The following is a 16,628-nucleotide window of genomic DNA, read 5'->3' as shown; positions in this document are numbered from 1 at the left end:
ACCTGGAAAGTGAAAACACCGGTGAGAGTGTCACATGCTGGACAAGAGAGGGGACAGTAAAAAGTAGACATGGCAGCATTTGTGCCAATAGCAGGGGAAGGACATTTGGAGGCTGGGAAGGAGCAGCCAGCCTCCAAATCATTTCCCACAGGTCCTCCAGCATGCTACCCCACAGCAGTCGCTGCACCCTGTGCCATGGGGCCACACTGCTGTCCCCATGCCCAGCACCTGTGCTGTGTTTGCTTACGGGGTGGAAGCTCTTGGCTGCCTTTTCCAGCCCTGGTGAGACGTGTTGCCGCCCATCCCGGGACATTTCTCCTCAGGTGCCACGTGGCTGCGCCCGCCTTCCCCAGAGCAGGGAAAGGGTTAAACGGATGGCTTGAAGCCAGCCATGCCCATCCTCTGGGTGCCTCTGGCTCCCCCGTCACACTGCCAAACCTGGCTGCCTCCGGTCCCCCGGCGTGCCAGCCAGCGCTGGTTCAGCACTTACGCATGCTGCTGTTATTAGAAATTAGTAAATGGCTGTGCGTCTCCAGCCAATGGAGAGCGGCAGTAACAGGAGCCGCGGGATTGCCGGGAGCGTGAGCAGAGCTGCCCCTGAATATTTAACATCCCTCGATGTCCAGGCGAGAGAGAGGGTGCCTCTTCTCCCGATGGCGACGCTCGCTGCTGGCTGGCAAAGCCCTTTCCATCCCAGGCTGCCCGAGGCTTCGCAAGGATTTATGAAAGATATGCATAGCGCAAATAAAACCTCCCAGCAGCGTGCGGACCCCTTCTGCCGATGCACAGCAGCTGGGCAGGGTTTGCAGCTCGGCATGGGAGCTGGGTGGACTCCCAAGTGCACACCCCCAAAATTTTCCTCTGAAGTAAAAGCTAGGCAGGACAGAGGAGCAGGAGGTAGTTTAGAGGTGGCAGACCTTGTAAAGGTACAGGGAATCTTTGGGGACACAGCTGGTGACTCACCAGAGCTCATGGCTCTTCCTAAAGCATGTGGGATGCACTTGGGATAAAATCTCTGCTTTGGGGAACTTTTATGGGGTTTGTGTCTTCATGAAAATAGATGTCTTTCAGCTTAAGTGGAGAGGTTTGATGGACACTGGAGGAAGACACTGGCCTGTCCCAGTGACTCTGGGTCTTGTTGGGATGATTCCACACGGGTTTTTTACCCCCAGTGTGCTGAGATGCTAGTGTGAGTACTGTGAGAGCAGCGGGCACTATGAGCAGGGCAGCCAGCTGGGCTGGCTTAACGTGGGAGCAGCCTGAGCTTCCCAGGCCAGGGAGAGAGTCTGACTGAAGGAGTGCTGCTGGGTGACCTGTCCCTGCCTAAAACGGGGGAAAATGCTGTGCTCACACTCAACACGTACTGGATTTAACCCTTCAGGTAGATTAGAGCGATTGCTCCAGCTCTGCTTCTTTGGAAGCAGCCACTGGCCTCCGGCAGGAGCCTCAGCTGCTGTAGGCGGGGATGCCCGGTGGGGTGTCAACACCTGGCAGGATAGGGATGCCCAGTACAGTGATCATGCCGCGAGGGGCACAGATATCGGTGCGGTCGCCATGTGCGGTGGGCTGGGGATGCTTGGTGACGTACCTATTGCAGATAGGGCAGCGCTGCCTGGGCACTGATGCCCAGAGTGGGTTGATGCCTGGTGGCGGGGGGGATTCACTTGCGGGAGGTGCTGCCCGGTGGGCGGCTGTGGGCGAGGAGCGGGGGTCCCGCCGGAGCGGGGCGGGGCAGGGGTCGGGCGATCGGGGCGGTCGCTCCACCCGCTCCACCCGCTCCCCTGCGCTCCTCCTGTGTCCCGGCAGAGAGCAGATTGGAAGCCTTCGCTCTGGGGGCGGGCTCGGGTCTGGTTTAATCTCCAACTCCGCCGGGATTACGCTCGTAGGATAGCCTCTAATCCGCGGCACTGGCCACCGGGGGCTGCTTGCCCCAGCCCGCAGCAGAGGCACCACGGAGAGGGGGCAGGTAGGTCTCTCCGATCTCCCCTGCTGCTCGCACTCCCAGGCTCGCTTCTCCGTGAAGCTCCGTGGTTGGAGGCTGCCGGACCCTCGGACCCCTCACCTCCCCTAATTCTCCTCCGCACCCCATGCGGTCCTTTTCGACCCATTTTTCACCGGCCCCGCTTGCCTCTCGCAGCCCGGCTCTCTCTTCTTCTCCGTTTCCTTCTCCTCCGGGGCTCGGCAGCTCTGGCAGGTGCTAGCGCTCCGGGGCTGTTTGCTTTGCTGTACTCCTGCCACTTCCCAGCGGCTGACACCTTCCCACGGGCAGGTGGCAGATCCCGCGAGTGCAGGGGGAGGCAGAGCCCTGCCGTACCCTGGGTACCCCAGCGCCCCGACGCTGCCCCTGCCCGCATCGCGGCGCCGGGGGCTTCGGCATGCATCGTTCCGCTGATACTCATAGTGACACCAACCCCCAAACTCCCTCGACTTTCCCTTTTTTCTGCTTTAATTTTTAATCGCCCATGGGAATGACATAAGTTTCTGAAGGCTGGAAGCGGCTGTGGCCAGGATCGGGTGTCAGGGTGCCGGGGTGCCAGGCTGGGGGGCACGGGCAGGGAGAGCGATGCCAGCCGTCACGGGCACTGGGGCTGGCTGGGACCTGCGCGTGGTGATTCCACAGGCTGCAGTATTAATAGAGCCTGGCTGCCCGGGACAGCAGCGTGGAAAGCCGGGCAGCACACTGCATTCCTGTTGGCCATGCGTGTCCTGTGCCAGCCAGCGTGGTGGCCCTCTCTGCCGTGTCAGCTGTGAAAGTCCCCCAGGAGAGAAATCGTCCCCAAGGGAAACTGAACCACAGCAGGTGGTTGCTCGACTTGGGGCCCCCAAGCTTTGTGGTGGCACGCGTGAGACCGGGGAACCTGGCAAGTCCCCAGCAGGTGGGATGGCAAGGAAGCAGAGCCCTGACTGGCTGCGGAGGGCATGGCTGTGCTGAGCTGTGCTGAGATGGGGAATTTTCCACTGGTGTTTGGACCAGGCCCAAGCTGAGGTGTTAGACCTGCCTGGTCCCTGTGGCTTTAAGGGGGTGCCCCAGAGAAAGGCGTTTGTGCCTCGCCACACTGCCCTGTCTCCCAGAACAGAGTGCCGGCGTGCCTTGGCTCTGGTGACCAGGGATGCTAAGGAGCAGTGGGACACTCCGTTCCACTCGGGGGTGCCATGGGGGTGCTGGCACTGCGGGGACCCTGGCTGAGGCGCAAAGGGCCCCACAGCACCCGGCCGTGCTGCAGCTGTAATCACACGCCGGGGCCGCGGCCACGGCAAACAAACAAGCACCGGCAGAGCCTATTTTCCTTGGCGCGTGGGGACGGGGGGAAGGAGCGGAATCCCACGGGCTCCTTTGGAAGTGCAACCCTTGAGAAAACAGAGGCGGGTCGGGGACAGAACAGACCCCCGTGCCCCCGGCTCTCCTCGCCGCGTGGGTCTCAGCCGCCGCGTGCCTCCCCAGCTGCTGACGCAGGTCTGGGACTGGCTGGGTCCCCCATGCCAGTGGGGCACAGCCAGCCCGGTCCTGCTGTCCCCCTGGAGCAAATGTCCGGCTGGTCCAATGGTGAGAGTGGCACGGCCAGGCACAGTGGTGGTGCCACGGGGCTTGGGTGAATCTTGGCTCCTAATTGTTACAGGGGGCTGTGGCTGAGGCCAGTCCCTCCTGATGTCCCCAGCACTGCCAGCAGCAAATGGCACCTTGGGATTTCTGCTATTGACCTGTCTGTGTCATCCCATTAAGGCCAGTTGTGTTTTGGGGAGTGTGGATTCTGGGAAAGCACCTTGCTTCCAAGATAAAAAGAAACTCCAGAGGTGTGGTAGGAAACCTGACATGTCCTTTTCCAGGCACTGTCTGTCCATCAGTCTCTGCAGTGCCATTACCTGTGTCACCACCTTCCCTGGGTGACCCTGTGTTCCTGAAGGGCAGTGCTTGAAGTTTAAAGCGAAACTCATCATACAGCCTAGCAGTGCCTGAGATGCTTTGGGCTCAAACTGGTGTCTCACTCAGCCTCCCCAAGAGCCACACTGAGTGCCATCGGCCTCGTGTTGTGTCCACCCTGTCCCCATCCCTATGCTGCCAGCTGTATCTGCCACCTGACCTTGTACCACATGGACTCAAGCTGGCAGGTGACAGCAACAGCCTGGGCTGTCCCAGGGCTGGACATGATTCCCCTTGTCTGGCCTCAGCTTCCTCGCTGCTTTTCCCAGCTTGCCTCAGTACTGGTGCTTGGATGTTGGAGGATGTGGCAGCATGGTGGTGGCTGATACCTACAGCCATCCTGGGTGATGTGCCTGGTATGTGATACTGTGGCTGAGCTGCACCATGGCTCTGGCAGTGGAAAACCCTCTTCATGGCCTCACCATGATGTTTGGCTCCACACTCCCCTCCCTGAACTGCCTTTCCCTTCCCTGGTGTGTCCCAGACCCCATTCCGAGGCTCAGGTACAGTTGTCCCTCAGGACATGTGCTCAGAGGTAAGGCCCTGGATGGACACCACTGTCCACACACTGCAACAGAGATGGCCAGAAGTGGCCAGGCAAGTGTTAGTGCCAGCAGAGCCCTTCTAGTCAGGACAGCAGCTTTAAGAGCCACTTGTTGCTACTTGCTACTGCCAATCCTGCCCTGGCTGGAGCACCAGGGGAGTTGCCTGACCCAAGGCTGAGCCATGGTGTGGTGTTTGGGGCTGAAAGAGGTGAGGTGAGCCCAGGAGCAGTGCCTACTCTACCCACCTTGTGCTGGGGGCATGACTGGGGCTGGCTGGCATGACCAGCTGGTGGGGTTGTCATCTCCAGAGGATTTCAGGTGGAGCTATTGCAGGAGAATCTCCCGCAGATCTGTTTGGGGAAGGTCTATAGCAGGGCTATCCAGAGGGATTCTGCAGCCATGCACCAGGCAGGTTGCCTTGAGCTCTCCTTCCCCACAGCTGCTGGGGATCCCATGCCCATGTGGGTGCCCCCCAGAACCTTTGCCCCAAAGGTGAAGTGCCTGGCCATTCCCTGAATGGCTGGATTTGCCCCTTTGGGTGCCTCTTTCCTCTGGGGGAGGTGGCACCCTGGCACTGCCTTTGCTTAGCTGGAAGGTGGGGGATGGAACACCACAGGTTAAAACCAGGTTTGTGTTGCTAATTTTAGGAAGACAGACTGGAGGAAAGCTTTGCCTGTGTGTGCCTCAGGGGAAGGGCAGACCTACTCCCAGGGCAGCCGTGGAGGGGGTTTCTCTGTGGAAGGCAAGGAGAGGGGGCTTTCTCTGCTGTGTGCCCTGCTGGGGGCAATTTCCCTGGGTAGGGGTTGCCCAGGGACGGCCCAGGTTTGGGCTGTTGCCCAGCTGTGCCTGTGTGCTCACACACCGCTGTGCCCACAGCAGTGCCAGAGGCACAGCCAGTGCCACCCTGGGCCCAGCAGCAGTGCTGGGGGTAACCCCAGGGCTGGGGCTGGTGGCAGCAGGGGGAACATGACTGGCATCCCTGCCCACTTGCCCTCGCTGCCCATCTCTCTGGCAGGGCTCGGTCATCAGCACAGCCTCATGGAACATGAGACCAGTGTGCCCAGCTCTGCTGAAACCCGAACGGCCACCTGGGCAGGCGGGCACGGGCGGGGGGGCTGGCACCCCGGCACACACCGGCGGCAGCGGGGTACCTGGCTGCCAGCACGCAGGCCGGCAGCTGCGGCAGGCTTGGCGCTAAAGCCGGATTACCACCCGGAATAGTCCCGCGGCTCCAGCTGGGCCGGATTAACAAGGATTCATCTACAAGGAGAGGAGATGGGGAGGGAGGCTCTGCCCTGTGGGGGTGCCCGGCCTGGGGGAGCACTCGCCTGCTGCCAGGCAGACCCTGTGCCTTCGCTCTGCGCAGGGGGAGCAGTGGGTGCTCACGGGTGGGAGCTGTGGGCTGTGGGGCACGGCCCCGCAGGCTGGCGCTGCCTGGCACAGGCAGGGCTGGCAGGCACTGGCTGCCTGTCCCCGCGGGTGCTGCACTGCCACCGGCGCCCCCGGCGCCCCGGGGACCGTGCCGGGCCAGGGCTTGACCGGGGGAACTGGCACGGTGCAGGAGCCAGGCTTGCCCGGCGTAATACACATCCTGCTGGCCACGTTGCCAGATGTGATGGACCTCCCATCCAACATATCTGCTGGCACTGCTGACAGAATTACCTGCCCAGCCCCCCTGCTTCCTCCCGCCGGGATTTTCCACCTTTTAAATAAAGTGTGTGGAAGTGAGATGCGAGTCAGAGAGAGGGATGCAGTCCCTTCCAGGACTGAAACCCTCCCCCTGGTGCCCTGGTCCCCGAGGAAGGCTGGCCGGGGGCCGAGGTGAGCCCAGGACTGCCCATCTGGCAGAGCAGGGCAGGGATTTGGGAGCCCTGCCGCCCCACACACGTGTCCCCATGGCAGCGAGGGCGGGCAGGCTCTGTGCTGGCTGGGACGTGGGGTGTGAGCCCAAAGCAGCCTCCCCGGAGCGCAGCCGTGGCCGGCGGGACGGTACGTGCCGCCCCACGCATCCGGCTCCGTGCTCCGTCCGTGGGACAGCACCGGGCCCGGCTCAGGCTGCCTGACCACACCACGCTTTTGGTGGGGTGTCACCAAACACTGGGACAGCCGGAGCAGCCTGGGAGAGGTGGGAGGTCTGGCTGCAGCGGGGCTGTCGCTGTCCTTGTGTCCCAGAGCCCGGCAGGCAGCGGAGAGGCGCGTGTCAGGAAATCGATGCAGCTTGCTCAGCACCCCCAGGAATGAGGCCCTGGGTGCCACAGCGGGGGGGTTCTGTGCCCACACCATCAGGCTGGCCGAGCGGGCGCTGGGGCTGCTGGTCAGGAGTGAGATGATGCCAGGCAGCATGTGGGCTACCCAACATGGCAGTGAAGATGGCAGCATCCCATCTGCTTGGGAGCACCCTGAGGGGAGAGATCCCTGAGGAGATGCTCTTTGCCCAGAGCAGAGGGTTCCCAACTAAGGTGGGCACACAGTGAGGCAGTGAACCCACCAAGCCCACCTGGAGGGGAACCAAGCCACCCCTTCTGGGCCACCCGTCACTCTGTATTTGTTGTTCTGCCTTATCGCAAGGCAAACAGCAGCAGGCAGGGCTCACACTGCCCGATCGAATCGTCTCATGCTCCCTCCTCTTTCATCTCCCCCCTTGCCCTGTCTACCTCCACCAGGAGAGCCTGGCTGAGGGGCAAAGGCCAGGGCCAGCTGGGGAAGTGGCAGTGAGTGGTGCTGGGCCTGTGCCAGGCCTGTGCCAGGGCTGTGCCAGGGCTGCCCAGCAGGAGGAAGCGTCTGGGTGGCAGCATGAAGCCTGGTGCATGCTGAATGAGTTCAGCCGTGCCGCTTGCTATTCCAAGAGACGCTTGGGGGAAGAAGTTGGTATTTCCTGAGCTGCCCAGAGAGGTGTAATTATAACCTGGGAGAAGAAAGGGGCTGCAGAGGAGAGTGCCCAGCCTTCCTGGCGCCCGTGGGGGAGCGGGCAGGGGAGTGGGCAGATCCTGCCTGCCACCAGCGGGATGTGGTGAAGCCCTGCCCACAGGCAGTCCTGCAGCACTGGGGGGCTTAGGGAGGTGACGGAACATCACAGATTGTGGTGCCCCCCTCAATCCCATACTGGGTGAGTGGTGGGTTCAGTGATGCCTGCCTGTGGTGGTGGGAAGGCGCAGAGTTAACGGTGGCTTTTGGACGTGCTGGCAGCCTTGTTCATGCCTGGATCCATCCCAAGCGGAGGCCTAGTGGAGGGGATAAATCATCACCCAGAACCCGCCCTGCACTTCCCTCTCGTCCCCCGCATGGCTGAACCTTCTCATTTTGGTCCCTGCTGGCCTATGTCCTGCCTCAGCTTCCCCACCTGGCTGGGTGCTGCAGGTAGGCTGGCCCAAATATGTGCCCACCACGCCAGGCTAACCACAGGGGCTTGGCCCCCCTGGCAGTGCCAGTAGCCAGTGTGTGACCTGGGATGACCCTGCCAGGTCTCTGTGGCCTGGATGGGCAGGGACAAGCAGGGCAGCAGCTCAGGAGACCGGAGGTGCTGGCACCCACACCCTGCCGTGTCATCCTTCCCTTGTGTGTCAGGAGGACTGCTGGACCCGACTGTGCTGTGGGAAGGCTCCTCAGATTTCTGGGGACACAGATCCCCTGGGAGCATAAAGATGGGCATGTCCCCTGCTCACCCCATAGCGACCCCACGCAGCGGGGTGGCGGGGCAGCAGCATCCTCCCGGGATTGGGGACCACACTGCATCCCAGCCAGGCGTAACCTCCAGCTGGGTGGCACCGGCCCGTGGCTAGACATAGCCCCAGTGTGGAGCACCCTGGCCAGCCGGACAAGACCCCAGCCCCTCGGGGCAGTGGGGGGTGGCGGGACCCTGCCCCGGCTGCCAGCCTGCCCCAGAAAGCCACCCTGTGCCGTTTCCCAGCGGGGCGGGGAGGAACGGGCTCGCACAGAGGCGGCTTTGTGCGGCGTGCCAAGGCGTCCCGCGCTCGGCAGCCCGGCCGCCTTCCCCTGCCAAGGAGCTGTCTCCCGGCCCCGCGCTCTTTCCTGCTCCGTTTGTCCAGCCCTGACGTGCCCCCGAGCCCCCCGCCTTGGCACCCCGGCAGCGGCGGGACGTGGGTGAGCCCTTCGCGCCGGGCAGCACCTCGGGCTTTACATAACGGCGGCTGGGGGGTCCCTGCGCTCCCTACCCCGTCCTCATCCGCCCTTCCAAACATCCCCACTCGCCTGCTGGCACCCGTCTCCAGGAGGGGAAACTGAGTCATGGAGCCGAGAGCTGCGGGCAGGGGAGTGGAGGTGGGCAGGCGTTGTGGATGGGGACTCTGGGGCTGGGCAGTGCTGTGCTGGGAGCAAGCGAACAGGATTTGGGATGTCTGGCTGGGCGAGGGGGCAGTCCCACACTGGGACGCCGGTGGGGTACCAGAGCTCGGGCTGAGTTCCATGGGACATTGTGTGCTGAGGGGGCAGAGGGGAGAAGCACGCCACCGTGATGCCTGGCTCGGTGACCCTCTCATCCCCGGGCGCCTGTCCCTGCCGTGCCACCAGTGCTGGTGCTGAGCCCAGCTCCAGTGTCCCTGGTGGAGGCAGGACTTGTGAGACTCCAGGCCAGCCCCTCTGGTGCTCCTGCCCAGAGCTGGACCTCTGTTGCCTCCCTCTTGCAGAGCCTGAGTGGAGCCCATAGCAAGCCCAGCCGTCTCCCAGCCATGGATACCACGGACGTGCCACTCCAGGCCGAGATGGTGGAGCTGGTGCCCAATGGAAAGCACACAGCCGCACTCACCGCCTCCACTGTCCCCTCACTGGCAGGTGACAGGTAGGGGCCTCAGGGCAAGCAACGATGCCAGGGACTTGGGGGGTCCTCTGAGCTGCCCCCTGCCCTTGAGATACCAGCCAGTGCTGATGGTCCCTGCTTCTGCTTTGGCTTCACTCCTCTTCCTCCATGGACAGATTTGAAGAGAACCAGACTGGCGTGGCAGAGATGGAGGAGTTCCTGCCCCGTGGTGCCGAGAAGAAGCAGACACACTTCACTGATGTGAGTAGCAGCATGGGCACAGTGGTGGGGGTGGGATGGGGCAAGCTCCCAGTGTGACTGGTGCAACCCCTCCCTGTCGTGTCCTGTGAACAGTTTGAAGGGAAGACGTCATTCGGGATGTCCGTCTTCAATCTGAGCAATGCCATCATGGGCAGCGGCATCCTGGGGCTGGCCTATGCCATGGCCAACACCGGCATCATCCTCTTCCTGTGAGTGCCATGGGGGTACAGGGGTGGGGGGGTGTCCAGGTGTGGGGGCTCCTCCAAGGGGATCAGTGCGTGCAGGCAAGAAAGAAGTCTCTGACTTGGGGTGATGCAGGAACCAGTGTCCTGCTGGCTGAGCAATGCTCTTGCTGGGATGTCTGCTGCTCTCCTGAGTGCTGTGCCCCACTTGGGGGGAAGGGGGAGGGTGAAGGCTTGCCTTCCTTACTACAAAGTCAGATTTACAAAAGTAGCTCGAATGACATGAGTGATGGCTCCTTTTGGGTGTGGAGACACGGGCTGAATCTGCCCCATGAGCACCCAAGTGGTGCTGAGGGAGTGGGTGGTATCCTGCCAGGACAGCTGCCCACAGGCAGTGCACTTCTGCATGGGGTTTGCCCCGCGGCCATGTCTGAGCCCTGTGCTGTGACCCACTGGTAACTGTGCTGTCCTCCTGCAGCTTCCTCCTCACAGCAGTGGCTCTGCTCTCCAGCTACTCCATCCACTTGCTGCTCAAGTCCTCGGGCATTGTGGGTGAGTGCCCAGTCCTCAGCAGGGCCGTGCCAGGGGGTCCCATCCTGACTCTCACCCACCACCGCTCCCCGTCCCACAGGCATTCGCGCCTACGAGCAGCTGGGCTACCGAGCCTTCGGCACGCCGGGGAAGCTGGCTGCAGCCATCGCCATCACGCTGCAGAACATTGGAGGTGAGGATGGGGCCCGTCGGGGCTGGGGACAGGGGATGGGACCAGAGAACACCAGCGCAACAAAACCTCGTTCTGCCCTGCAGCCATGTCCAGCTACCTGTACATTGTCAAATCTGAAGTGCCTCTGGTCATCCAGACCTTCCTGAACCTGGAGGAGAAGACCACGTGAGTGCCTCCAGCCCACGCTGCCTGCGTGCCTTCTCTGGGCAGGCGCCGGGGCCCTGGCTCCAGCTGTGCAGCCCATGGCAGGGATTTACTATCATTAAGCCACTACTATTTTTGATAACTGTCAGTGCTGAATAAGCCCCTGGGTGAGATTAAACTGAGCTGAACTTCCAATCCCTGTTCCTCACATCCTCTTGGGATCAGGCTGTCCTCCTTGAGCAGAACCTGGGGCTGCAGGGTGGGGGTCTGGTTGGGTATAGGTCCCCCCACCCCATGCCCACATCCCCACTAGCGACTCTAGCCCTTGTGGGTGCACCACAGTGGGGGCAGGCAGAACCCTAGCTCAAGGGCCCCCAGGGATGCTGGCCTCAGGGGTCCCCAAGGATGTTGTCTCAGGAGTCCCCAGGGATGTTAGCAGAGCAAGAAGGCCAGCCTCAGGGTACACCAGTGCCCCTGGGATTTGCCATCTTAAGGGTCCCTAGGAATGGCAGACAGCCCCCACAGTAGCTGCCTCTGCCCCCTGTGCACCAGCAGAGTGGGGTGGTGAGCAGGGCCTCTGCTTCCAGGGACTGGTACATGAATGGGAACTACCTGGTGATCCTGGTTTCTGTCACCATTATCCTGCCCCTGGCCCTCATGAAGCAGCTGGGTAAGTCAGGGAGATGCTACCCATGGCACTGGGTCTCCCATGGGGTAATGGTGCCAGCCTGGATGTGCTGGGCAAGGAGGGGACACTTAGCCAGTGCAAGGGTCCCGCCCGCACCCACCAGCCACTCTCCTCCCTCCCCAGGCTACCTTGGCTACGCCAGCGGCTTCTCCCTCAGCTGTATGGTCTTCTTCCTCATCTCGGTGAGCACCCGCTGGCACAGGCTGGTGCCTTGGGGTGCCAGGCACCCCTCCTGCCGGGGTGTGAGGCTGGGCTGGTTGCTGTGGGGACAGCAGAGGCAGCAGGGACGGCGGATGCTCGGGGCTGCAGACGCTGTGGCAGGGCTGTCAAGCTGCTGGGTTATTTTTGGCTGAAGGAACCGAATGTTGTGGAAAGGGAGAGGGGGAAGGTGCTGGAGGGGCATCTGCACATGTGGCCCCTCCACGTGCTACTGCCTCGCTCTGTCCCGCTGCTCACCCCCACAGGGACAGGCTGGGGGAGCAGCATGTCCACAGGGCAGCATTAGCAAAGGGTGTCCTAAGAGGGGTCCCAGCAGGGTCACTCTCCTGCTGGGCATGGTGCTGGTGTGGGCAATGTCTGCTGGGAGTTGGGGGCACCAAGAACTGACTGGCTCCATGTCCCCCCCACCCCAGGTCATCTACAAGAAGTTCCAGATCCCTTGCCCACTTCTGGAGCAGGAGGGGAACATCACGGGTGTCCTCAATGTCACCACTGTCAGCACTAGTGACTACCAGAATGGCTACACAGTCCTCCAGGCCCCCGAGCAGGACACTTGCACACCCAGCTTTTTTACCCTGAACTCACAGGTAAGGACCTGGGATGCACCCCTGAGGCTCTGGGTGAGCCCCCACCCTGTGCACCAAATGAAGATGGGTGGTCCTGGTGCTGGGCAGCACCTGCCACGGGCCCCCAGCAGTCAGTCGTCCTCCTCTCACTCAGACAGCATACACCATCCCCATCATGGCCTTCGCCTTCGTCTGCCACCCCGAGGTCCTGCCCATCTACACCGAGCTGAAGGAGTGAGTCCTGGGTGGGGGCACCCACGGGGAGGGGTGGGCTTCATCTGGTGCCCACCAAAGGCAGTGCTGTGTGGGACCTGCACCGGGGCACTGCGGGGAGGTGGGGGATATGACCCTGGGCTGGGTGAGTGTGTGGGTGGATGGTGGCTGATAGGACCTGGGATGGGTGATATCAGTCTCAGGAGGTGGGTGATACAACCTGGGGTAGGTGGGCAGGTGGGTGGTAGGCAATATCACCCCTGGGAGATTGGTGATATAAACCTGGGTGGGTGCTATGACCCCTGGGAGGTGTGTGATGTGACTCAGAATGGGTGCAGGGATGGTATCGCCCCTGGGAGGTGGGTGCCATGATCCAGGGGTGGTGGTGTGACCCCTGGGATGTGGGTGCTGTGACCCAGAGAGGGTGGGTGGCTGGTTGGTGCCACCTTGCCCAGGAAGAGGGATGCAGCCCTTGTCCGCACATCCCCCACACACCCCAGAGTGTTTTGGCACCACCCCTCCTCACTGGGTGGGTGCTTGGTGTCAGTGGGGGCCACGGGGCTGTGCTGAGCCCACCATGTCCTGCAGCCCCTCCAAGAAGAAGATGCAGTGCATCTCCAACATCTCCATCATGGTCATGTACCTCATGTACTTCTTGGCTGCCCTCTTTGGCTACCTCACGTTTTACGGTGAGCCCTCGGGGCGGGGACTGGGGCTGGCACACCTGTGCCAGGGGGGCGATGGTGCTGGGGCTCACCCAGGGGCTCCCTGTTGGTGTTCACAGATCGTGTGGAGTCAGAGCTGCTGCACACGTACAACAAGGTGGACCCCTTTGATGTGCTCATCCTGTGTGTGCGTGTGGCTGTGCTGACGGCTGTCACCCTCACCGTCCCCATTGTCCTCTTCCCGGTGAGTGGCTGCACAGGAATGCCAGGTGGCTTCAGCACCAGGCTTTGAGAAGGGAAACTGAGGCAGTGATGAAGAGAGGGATTAGGGAACAGGACATTCTGGGTGCCAGAAACAGGGCTGGAGCAGAGGCAGGGGTGATGGGGCAGAGTCAGGGCCACAGGGACAAGGCTGTGAAGGGGTGACAGGAACCAGTGGGGCATCAGAATCAGAGCTTGGGAAGGGAAAGGAGTTATGATGACCTGCAGGGCCATAGGGATAGGGCTAGAGTAGGGGTGATGGGGACCAGCAGGGCTGCAGTGACAGGGTATGGGTCCTGGCTCCAAGGATGGAGCGTGATACCCTGTCCCTGTCCCCAGGTGCGTCGGGCCATCCAGCAGATGCTGTTCCAAGGGAAAGACTTCAGCTGGATCCGCCACATCACCATTGCTGTGATCCTGCTGACTTTCATCAACCTCCTTGTCATCTTTGCCCCCTCCATTCTCGGCATCTTCGGCTTGATTGGTGGGTGGCAGCGCCCTGCTCCTGTCCCTCCCTGATTGCGGGGTGTTGCAGCAGCGTGCCAGCCCCTGTCCTGACTGGTGCTCAGCTTTGTCCCACCCTTCCGTGCCTCAGTTTTTCGTTCTCACCATGCCAGGACCAGGTGGTTGCTGGATCGCCCATCCTATCGCTGTCCTGGCAGGCTGGTTCCCACAGCACAGTGTGGCATTGCTCTTCCCCTGCGTGCTTCCCTTGATCCCCCCAGCCAGGCTCCCCCCGCTCAGCACTCAGCTCGGTGCCAGGGCTGCGGGAGGGGTGTGGGACAGTGCCAGCACACTGCGTCCCTGGGTTCCTGGAAGGCTTTGCCAGGACTGGGGGGGGCAAGGAGGGGGTGGGGGTGGACAGGACCTGTCCGGGCAGTGGGGCTGGCAGGGCTGAGCTGCAGGGTGGCAGGTCCCTGCCCACTCTGTCCCTGTCTTCTTCAGGTGCCACCTCTGCTCCCTGCCTCATCTTCATCTTCCCTGCCATCTTTTACATCCGTATCATGCCCAAGGATAAGGAGCCACTGCGCTCCACCCCGAAAATATTGGTAAGCATGGGCAGGGGTACAAGGATGGGGGCAAGCATGGGTTCTGAAGCTGGCTGGGAACCCTGTTGCCCTGGCCATTCCCTGAGTCCCTTCTTTGTCTCCACAGGCTGCCTGCTTTGCCCTCCTTGGGGTGGTCTTCATGATCATGAGCTTGAGCTTCATCATCATCGACTGGACCACGGGTGGGGGGAAGAGCGGCGGCAGCCACTAGCCACTACCGGGTGCCCAAGCCAACCTCCCCCCCACCCACCCGGTGCCCCAGGGAGAGCCGACCCTGGGCTCAGCCCCCATGCTGCAGCCCCACCAGGATTCCCTGGGGACTTCTGCTGTTGCTGCCCGTCACCTGTGGTGATGGTGAGAGGGCATGAGCCATGGCAGGCATAAAGACTCCTCAACCTGTGTCCGGGATGGGGCAGTGAGCCCGGGGCAGGTCCTGTGCCCCCCAGCCACTCCAGCGGGCACCCTCCCTGCTCTGCGCCTCAGTTTCCTCATCTGTAAAATGGGGAGAATAATACTGCCCTACCTCACCCGGAGCTGGCTGTCAGGTGGAGCTCTTCTGCACCCCAAGAGCCACCAGCAGCAGGCACTGCCAGAGGCGCAGGGCACTGCCTGCCGTGGGGACCGAGGACCAGGCACTTCCCTGGCCTCCCCCAGACAGCATCAAGAGCCTGATGAACAGTGTCCATGGGGGCTGGAATCCAGCGGGGTGGTCAGACCTGTGACAGCACCTGTGCCCAAGCCACCCACCCTCTCCCCTGCCATCCCCCTATCCCCAAAGAGAAACCACCCACTGCCCTGGCATCATGGGGTACCCTGGTTCCTGTGGACCAGCGTGGTCCTCGTGCTGCAGCTGATGGTACCCAACCTGCTGCTCCTGAGCCTGCCAGGGGAACTGTTGGCTCCTGCTGCTGCGGATGGGAGCCTGCCGACCCCTAGGCCATGGATGGGGGGACCAGCTGCATTGCTCCAGGGAGGTGGCATGCACGCCATGGACTTTGCATCTGGCATCCTGCCCCTGCTGCAGCTCGGCTGCTGGGGGCCTGGTGCACCCAAGGGGCATATGAGGGGGGCTTGTGGGGGGCTGGGGGCAGCACTCACTGGGGGCAAGCTCAGGGCTCTGGAGGCACCCCTCATCTGCATGCCCAGATGCCAGGGTGATGGGCACCCCAGGGTGATGGGCACCCCAGCAACCCAAGCTGTCCCTGCTTGCCTTGCACCCTGGGCCAGCACTTGGACCCCTACAGCCCTCACCATCCACCCACCCATCCATGCCGCTGAGATGCCCCAAACCATGCCAAAACCCGGAGAGCGGCTCTCCCACCCCCCACCTCCCCTCCCAGTATGGAGGGCAGTCCAGCAGGGTGGGCAGCACAGGGTTGGGGGGGGTCTGTCCTGCGGCAAAGTACATAAGAGACGTATTTTTTTATGTGGTGGTGGAGGCTGCGATGCTTTTTATAAATACTGTACATAAGAGCAGATCTTTTTTAACGTGTTGTGTTGCTCTGGGTAGCTCCGTATAATGTACACATCATATCGGGGGGCACCGCCGTGGACTCTCACCATCGCCCCGGGTCTGCTGCTGTTCCTGTCACCAGCCTGGCTGCCCCAGGGCCACCTCTGTCATTTGTAAATTATTGGTGGGAGTGATGCTGGCGGTGGCAGGAGGCCAGAGGTGAGAATAAAGATGTGAATGTGCCCAGGTCTCAGGCATCACTGGGGCGGGTGAGGTGTTGGCACGCAGGCTGGTGCCTCACACACGGCATCCTGAGGTGGCACGGACAGATAGACATGGGCCACAGGGGTGCACAGACATGCACGAGGACAGCAGGGATATATGGACATGGATGTGCAGACGGATGAACAGCAGCACAAACAGCACAGACATACATCAGGACAGCACAGACACGCAGACATGGATGTTCAGGGGCCTCCATGGGAGCAGGGCCCCTGTGGAAGTTAGACCCCAGGGAAACTGGACCCCGAGGGAGTGGGATCCCTGGGGAGCAGGACTCCTGTGAGAGCAGGATCCCCAGGACAATGGGACACGTGTGGGAGCACGGCCCTGGGGAGTGGGACTCCTGAGGAGTGGGATACATGGGAGCAGGAACCCCAGCAAGTGCCATGGCAGTAGTATCCCTGGAGTGGGGCTGCTCTGGAAGCAGGGCTCCAGGGAAGCGGCGCTGGGGCATGTCGTGCCTGGTGCCAGGGCAGTGGGTGCCCCCAGTGCCCTCAGGGCCAGCCCCCAGCCCTCGCCCATGGCACAGTGCGGAGTGGGGGTGAGCCCCCCCGGCCTGGCCCCTCGCTCTCCTCCGCCAGCCCCAGGTCTGGGCTCAGTGCCAGCTCGTTAGCAAAGCCTTGTTAGCACGGCAGCCCGCTCCCACGGGAACAGCCCTGCTCCCCACGCCAGGCCCACGGGCACAGGCCTGCAGACCCCACGGG

General features: G+C 62.2%; 1 protein-coding gene across 1 annotated transcript; it reads left to right on the top strand.

Moving 5' to 3' along the window:
- Positions 1-1,807: 1,807 nt before the first annotated feature.
- On the top strand, positions 1,808-15,665 carry SLC38A3 (solute carrier family 38 member 3). Its single transcript, XM_021533393.3, has 16 exons — positions 1,808-1,966; positions 9,108-9,259; positions 9,394-9,478; positions 9,572-9,687; positions 10,139-10,212; positions 10,292-10,384; positions 10,468-10,549; positions 11,116-11,198; positions 11,340-11,398; positions 11,849-12,022; positions 12,156-12,235; positions 12,803-12,903; positions 12,999-13,123; positions 13,480-13,624; positions 14,086-14,189; positions 14,296-15,665. Exons 2-16 carry the CDS (start codon positions 9,150-9,152, stop codon positions 14,398-14,400), a joined length of 1,536 nt encoding a protein of 511 aa, XP_021389068.1. The 5' UTR covers positions 1,808-1,966; positions 9,108-9,149; the 3' UTR covers positions 14,401-15,665.
- Positions 15,666-16,628: the final 963 nt, after the last annotated feature.

Source organism: Lonchura striata, chromosome 12 (genome assembly GCF_046129695.1).
Source record: "Lonchura striata isolate bLonStr1 chromosome 12, bLonStr1.mat, whole genome shotgun sequence".
Classification (NCBI taxonomy): Eukaryota; Metazoa; Chordata; class Aves; order Passeriformes; family Estrildidae; genus Lonchura; species Lonchura striata.
The sequence above is the reverse complement of the archived record's forward strand: the minus strand, read 5'-3'. Positions and strand labels throughout refer to the sequence as shown.

Excerpts from the sequence above, each read along its gene's own strand:
- SLC38A3 (XM_021533393.3), top strand. The coding sequence starts at position 9,150 with ATGGATACCACGGACGTGCCACTCCAGGCCGAGATGGTGGAGCTGGTG. Across the intron at positions 9,479-9,571 it reads AGCAGACACACTTCACTGAT|TTTGAAGGGAAGACGTCATT; the intron begins GTGAGTAGCAGC and ends TCCTGTGAACAG. Across the intron at positions 9,688-10,138 it reads ACCGGCATCATCCTCTTCCT|CTTCCTCCTCACAGCAGTGG; the intron begins GTGAGTGCCATG and ends GTCCTCCTGCAG.